Source organism: Galeopterus variegatus, unplaced genomic scaffold (assembly GCF_000696425.1).
Source record: "Galeopterus variegatus unplaced genomic scaffold, G_variegatus-3.0.2 Scaffold15266, whole genome shotgun sequence".
Classification (NCBI taxonomy): domain Eukaryota; kingdom Metazoa; phylum Chordata; class Mammalia; order Dermoptera; family Cynocephalidae; genus Galeopterus; species Galeopterus variegatus.
In genome coordinates this window covers 5,203-12,832 of record NW_007741377.1, presented here as the reverse complement: position 1 = coordinate 12,832, position 7,630 = coordinate 5,203, and the positions used below count along the sequence as shown (strand labels likewise).

The following is a 7,630-nucleotide window of genomic DNA, read 5'->3' as shown; positions in this document are numbered from 1 at the left end:
ACAGCTACTGGAATAGACGAGTTTAGCAGTATTACAGGATACAAGAACAACACACAAAAAAACAGTTGTAGAGCCATTAGCAATCAGAAACTAAACTAAAATTTAAATACCACTTACTATAGCATCCAAAAAATCTGAAATACCAACTAAATCTGACAAAGTATATAAAAGAACTGTACCCTGAAAACTACAAAGTCTGCTGAAAGAAATTATAGAAGACATAACCAAATGGGAAGATATACATTCTTTGAGAAGTGAAGACTCAGTGTTATTCAGATATCACTTCTCCCCCAAATCTATCAATAGGTCTAAATGTAATTCCAATCAAAATCCCAAAAGAGATTTTTGGTAGAAATTGACAAGCTGATTCTAAAATTCATATGGAAATGCAAAGGACCTGGAATAGCTGAAACTACACTTGAAAAACAGAACAAAGTTGGAGGGGTAACACTATCTTTTCTGTAAAGCTATAGTAATCAAAACAGTGTTGTACTTGCATAACAACCAATAAACCAACAGAAACAAAAGAGTCCACATACATGTGGACAACGGATTTTCGAAAAAGATGCAACAACAACTCAGTGAAGAAAGAACACTCTTTTTTTTTTTTTCCTTTTTGTCTTTTTCCGTGTCCGGCAATGGATCGCAACCCTCAGTGTTGCTCCCACGCCTCGCTCAGCCAGTGAGCGGGAACCGGTCTGTATGTGGGATCCGAACCTTCGGCGGGAGCGCCACCACGCTCCCAAGCGGCGCACTATAGCAGTGCGCCACCGGGCCGGTCCCAAGAACACTCTTTTTGATAAGTGATGCTGGAATAACTAGATAGCCACATAACAAAAAACAGAAAAAACACTTTGGATCCATACCTCCCATATAAAAATACTCAAAACAGATCACAGACCTAAATATAAGTTCCAAAACAACAAAATTTATGAAAAGGAAAAAAAACCTAGGAGAAAATCTTTGTAGCTTTGGGTTAAAGATTTCTTAAATAAGATCCCAAAAGAACAAATTAAAAAACAAGAATTCATCAAAATTCAAAATTTCTGCTCCTGGACGGGCCAGTTAGCCAGTTGGTTAGTGTGCAGTCTTGTAATACCAAGGTTAAGGGTTTGGTTCCCCATACCAGCCAGCTGACATACACACACAAAAAATCTGCTCCTAAAAAGACACTTAAGAAAATAAAGACAAACCTGAGACTTGAAAAAAACATATATCCGATAAGTGACTTATATCTAGTTCTTATATAAAGAACTCTGAAAACTCAACAAGAAAACAAACGAGGGCTGGATGGTTAGCTCAGTTGGTTAGAGCACGATGTTGGTAACACCACAATCAAGGGTTTGGATCTCCATGCTGGCCGGCCGCACGAAGGGAGGGAGGGAGGGAGGAAGAATGAAGGAAGGAAGTCAATAAAATGATGTACAACTAGGGCCGGCCCGGTGGCGCACTGCTACCGTGTGCCGCTTGGGAGTGCGGTGGCCCTCCGCCGAGGGTTCAGATCCCACATACAGACTGGTTCCTGCTCACTGGCTGAGGGAGGTGTGGGGGCAACACCGAGGGTTGCGATCCCGTTGCCGGTCCCGGTCCGGTACGGGCGCGACACTGAGGGTTGCGATCCGTTGCCGGACACGAAAAAAGACAAAAAGGAAAAAAAAAAAAAATGATGTACAACGATCTGAACAAACACCTCAACAAAGACATATGGTTGGCAAATAAGTTCAAGAATGGATGCACAACATCAGTTGTCATTAGGCAAACAAAAATTACAGACACAACTAGCTACACCTATGAGAATGGCTAAAATTAAAAAGACTACTAGGGCCGGCCCGGTGGCGCACTGCTATAGTGCACCGCTTGGGAGCGGGACAGCGCTCCCGCCGAGGGTTCGTATCCCACGTACAGACCGGTTCCCGCTCACTGGCTGAGCGAGGTGCGGGCGCAACGCCGAGGGTTGCGATCCCGTTGCTGGTCTCGGTCTGATAAGGGCGCGACACTGAGGGTTGCTATCCGTTGCCGGTCACGGAAAAAAAAAAAAAAGACTACCTATACCATTTGTTGGAGAGGATGTGGAGGAACTGGTATTCCNAAAAATGGAATTAAAAGGTAATACAAATGCTTCCATGAACTTTTTGAAGACTCTCATCAAACAAGAATAGAAGGGAATTCCTAAACCTGATAAAGGACATCTACAATAAACCCATAGCTAATGTCATCCTTAAATCAACATTGTACTGAAGGTTCTGTCTAGTGCAAACCAACAAGAAAAAGAAATAAGTCAACTAAGTTGGAAAGAAAACTGTCTTTATTCAGAAATGACATGACTACCTACAGGCAATCCAAAAAACAGCTACTGGAATAGACGAGTTTGGCAGTATTACAGGATACAAGAACAACACACAAAAACCAGTTGTAGAGCCATTAGCAATCAGAAACTAAAAAAAAATTTAAATACCAGTTACTATAGCATCAAAAAAATCTGAAATACCAAATAAATCTGACAAACTATATAAAAGAACCGTACCCTGAAAACTACAAAGTCTGCTGAAAGAAATTATAGAAGACATAACCAAATGGGAAGATATACATTCTTTGAGAAGTAAAGACTCAGTGTTATTCAGATGTCACTTCTCCCCCAAATCTATCAATAGGTCTAAATGTAATTCCAATCAAAATCCCAAAAGAGTTTTTTTGGTAGAAATTGACAAGCTGATTCTAAAATTCATATGGAAATGCAAAGGACCTGGAATAGCTGAAACTACACTTGAAAAAACAGAACAAAGTTGGAGAGGTAACCCTATCTTTTCTGTAAAGCTATAGTAATCAAAACAGTGTTGTACTGGCATAACAACCAATAAATCAACAGAAACAAAAGAGTCCACATACATGTGGACAACTGATTTTCGAAAAAGATGCAACAAGAACTCAGTGAAGAAAGAACACTCTTTTTGGTAAGTGATGCTGGAATAACTAGATAGCCACATAACAAAAAACAGAAAAACACTTTGGATCCATACCTCACATATAAAAATACTCAAAATAGATCACAGACCTAAATGTAAGTTCCAAAACAACAAAATTTATGAAAAGGAAAAAAAACCTAGGAGAAAATCTTTGTAGCTTTGGGTTAAAGATTTCTTAAATAAGATCCCAAAAGATCAAATTAAAAAACAAGAATTCATCAAAATTCAAAATTTCTGCTCCTGGACTGGCCAGTTAGCCAATTGGTTAGTGTGCAGCCTTGTAATACCAAGGTTAAGGGTTTGGTTCCCCACACCAGCCAGCTGACATACACACACAAAAAATCTGCTCCTAAAAAGACATTTAAGAAAATAAAGACAAACCTGAGACTTGAAAAAAGCATATATCTGATAAATGACTTATATCTAGTTCTTATATAAAGAACCCTGAAAACTCAACAAGAAAACAAATGAGGGCTGGATGATTAGTTCATTTGGTTAGAGCACGATGTTGGTAACACCACAATCAAGGATTTGGATCTCCATGCTGGCCGGAAACACAAACAAACAAAAAAAAAGAGGCAGGGGAAGAGAGGGAGAGAGGGAGAGAGGGAGAGGGGGGAGAGAGAGAGAGAGAGAAAAGAAAAGAAAAGAAAAAAAGAAAGAAAACATGTCAGTAAAATGATAAGCAAAGATCTGAACAGACACCTCAACAAAGATATGTGATTGGCAAATAAGTTCAAGAATGGATGCACAACATCAGTTGTTATTAGGCAAACAAAAATTACAGCCATGACTAGCTACACCTATGAGAATGGCTAAAATTAAAAAGACTACCTATACCATTTGTTGGAGAGGATGTGGAGGAACTGGTATTCCCGTGTACTATTGACAGGAATAAAAAACGGTACAATGACTTCAGAAAACTGTTGGCAGTTACGTAAAAAGATGTAATCATACATCTACCCTCTGACCCAGCCATTCCATCTGAGGTGGTTCCAAGAGAAAAAGAAATATATGTACATGAATGTCTACAGCAGCTTTATCTGTAACAACCAAAAACTGGATTTTGGGGTTTATGGTCAGCCCAAATGACCATAAACAGCTGAATGGATAAACAAATGGTACTATATACATACAATGGACTATTACACAGAGAAAAGAATTATTTTTAAAGAGAAAGAATTACAGATGTACAAAGTAATATGAATAAATCTCAAAATAATTTTGCTGAAAGTCAGACATAAAATGAATACATAATATATAATTCAATTTTATAAAACTCCAGAAAATGTAAATTTATCTATAATGACAGAAAGCAGATCACTGGTTGCTTGGAGAGGGAGAGGTGGAAGATGACAGTACAAAGAGGCACAAGGAAACTTTGGGGATAATAGATATACGTTCACTATCTTGACTAAAGTGATAATTTCACAGGTATATACATTTGTCAACCCTTACCAAATTGTATACTTTAAATATATACAGTTTATTTTATGCCAATTATACCTCAATGAGCTGTTAAGTAAAAACAAGACATAAACCCCCAGATCCGCACCCCTACTACACCACAGCCAGTCTAAAATTTTAAATTTACCCATCAATTCGACAGAGAAGCCTGTTAGTTTATTCCCTGGAGGGGATAAAATTAAGAGTTTGTAGGGGCTGGCCAGTTAGCTCAATTGGTTAGAGTGCGACGTTAGAATTCTAACGTCAAGGGTTCGGATTTCAGTACTGGCCAGCCACCAAAAAAAAAAATTAAGTCTCTGAACTACAGGAACGACAGGCACAATTAAGAATGAGAGCACTCAAGAGAAAATGAGAGTATTTAATAAATAAGTATCAAATCCTACTAGCCGAACTGTCAATCAAGCATAAATATAAAATAAAAATATTTTCAAAAAAGAAAAACAAATATTTTAGACATGCAGTCAAGAAAAGTTTATTCTGATTACCCTTCCTGGAAAGATACTTAAGGAAGTGCAATACCAAAACAAAGGAGTAAACTAAGAGAGTGGAAGCCATGGGAATCAAAAAAATAGGATTGAAGCCAAGAAAGAAGTACAGGAAATCCCCAGGATGATTAAGATACAATCTCAAGAGATGGCTGTGTGTGTATGTGGCATAAAAAGAAATTCAAAAATCCCAAAAAAACAAATAAAAGACAAGTGAATATATCAAATATTTATATGACACTATATATTTTATTTATCTACTTACTTACTATATGCTTCATACTCACCCACCCCAATCTAAAATAAAAACTCTATGAAGACAGGATTTTTGCCATTTTGTTCCTCAATTTAAAAAAAAAAAAATGCTAAATTTTAGCATAAGAATCACCATATGTAAGTAACTGGCAATAACATCCTACCTCAAAAGCCACCACTTAAGTCCCAATCTGGGAAAGATTTCAACCATTTATAGATTTAGATTTCTATGAATAAAAATAATTCTATTTTTAGAATGGAGAATAAATCTTATTAATTTAGTTCTCAAATATGATGATGAGAATAAAACTTGAGAAGAATCAGCTGATTCCTATTTCATAAAAATCCCCAAGATAGGGGCTGGCCAGTTAGCTCAGTTGGTTAGAAGTGGTACTGATAAGGGCCAGCCCCATGGCTCACTTGGGAGAGTGCGGCGCTGGCAGCGCCGAGGCCGCGGGTTCGGATCCTAAATAGGGATGGCCAGTACGCTCACTGGCTGAGCGTGGTGCAGACAACTCCGTGCCAAGAGTTGCAACCCCTTACCGGTGAGGAAAAAAAAAAAAATAGTGGTACTGATAACACCAAGGTCCAGGGACTGATCCCTGTAGAACACAACAAAACAAACAAAAAGCCCATGATAGCAGCACACAGATCCACAGATCTTTTGATCTCATATATATAATCTCTGTTAAAAAAAAAAAAAAAACTTTTAAAGCATATGGACAAAAAAGGATAAAAACAATTTCATTACATCTATTATTTCATTACCTGGTGCTCCACCTCCTGAAGTAAGGATTCCAACAGCTCTGTTTCTTGGGTAAGAGATGTCTTCTGACCTGTTTAAAAACAGCAAAACATCAACATTCAGGCTCTTTATTGGTTTAAGAATGAAATTAACTTCTACTGAACATATTCAATAACAAAGAATCTATTTCAAGCAAGCAAAGAGTCTTCACTACAGCTAGCCTAAAGATTTTTCTAGAGCTTTAAGAAAAAATGCAAGTTAGGTCTATTAAATTCATCTAAGAAATGTATAGCCTATTAAATTCATCTAAGAATGTATAGTGGCAATAGCTTTAAGTAAAAAATTTACTTTCCCAAACCTTTATATTCCTTTTGGAAGAAGCAATAACATGGATTTCATTCAGTGAATTATTCTAAAATAATCCCCCTCCCAAATTTAACTATAGCTTAAACGAAAGATTTAGTAAGTGGGCCAGATAATTATACTGAATGTCAGCAAAAGGTCTGTCCTTTCAATATAGAAAGAACTGTAAAAAAGAATGCCTAGAGAGTTAAATAGTCCCAAGAAGATGCAGGCAGAAAGGGATAAAGGAATTTTTATCACTGAATGTATTATTACAGAAAAGGAAGAAAGAAAAGCCACTTTAAATGTTTTTAAAACCAAAAGAGGAAATAGGAATGCTTGCCAAATCAGACCATTTTCTTTGTAAACCACAAAGTCTGAAAAGCTGGAACCACATCCCATGAGGTTAGCAGAAGCTATATCAATTCGAAATAGTGTTATTTGATAAAGAGAGATATTTAATAGATCTTTTATTTTTGAAACCAAAACCAGAAGCTCTTGATTGCAAAAAGATATATGGGAATCAAATTATATTATGAGCTGGGATCTAATACCTTCTTTTCTTTTTCTGGTGGAGGGAGAGGGATCTAATATTATCAGAGGTAATTTCTACCATCACCAACATGCCACCATCCTAAGACATTAGCCTATGGGCAACTCTACTATACACAATTCTGCTTAAAAATTAGTGGTAGAAGAGCTGGCCAGTTACCTCGGTGGGTTAGAGCACAGTGTTATAACACCAAGGTCAAGGGTTTGGATCCCCATACCAGCCAGCCATCAAAAAAAAAAAAAAAAAAAAGGTTAGTGATACAAATTATGGTATGAATAAAAGTCTGAAGTTCCTCATAATACTAAGTAAGCTTATAGTGAGACTATTCGAAAGATAGCCTAATCCTGAAATTATCCTATTTAATTAATAAAAGCTATCTCAGAAATCACAAAATACAATAATTTTTTTTTTTTTTTTTTGGTGGCTGGCTGGTAGTGGGATCCAAACCCTTGACCTTGGTGTTCTAATACCATGCTCTAACCAATTTAGTTAACCTGACAGCCCTACAATAACTTTTCATAATAAAAATAACTTGAAAACCACGAATGCAGGGCAAGTTAAGTCATTGGAAAGGAAAATTATTTCATTCACAGAGTTATACAATTAGTAAACTTAAGAGAATTATAGTGTCATTTTGATTTTTAGTTGATCAAATTAAATAAATGAAGCAATGAAGCAAATTCACTCAAGAAAAGCAAGGCCGCATGCAAATGTGTCTTTGGCTACTACTTAGGATTAGATCAATAGTAAAGAAGCCCTCGATTTTATAACTTCTAGTATATACCAACTCTATATGACTTAATGAACTTAAGGGACTCTC

At 36.8% G+C, this 7,630-nt stretch overlaps 1 protein-coding gene across 1 annotated transcript in view; it reads right to left on the bottom strand.

Moving 5' to 3' along the window:
- LOC103582211 (E3 ubiquitin-protein ligase TRIM37-like) overlaps positions 1-7,630 on the bottom strand; it is a gene marked incomplete at both ends in the record, with an annotated part of 19,328 nt that overhangs the window by 9,862 nt on the left and 1,836 nt on the right. Inside the window, one exon of the mRNA XM_008563868.1 lies at positions 5,939-6,006. Coding sequence (XP_008562090.1) covers positions 5,939-6,006 — 68 coding nt within the window. The remainder of the gene's footprint in view (positions 1-5,938; positions 6,007-7,630) is intronic.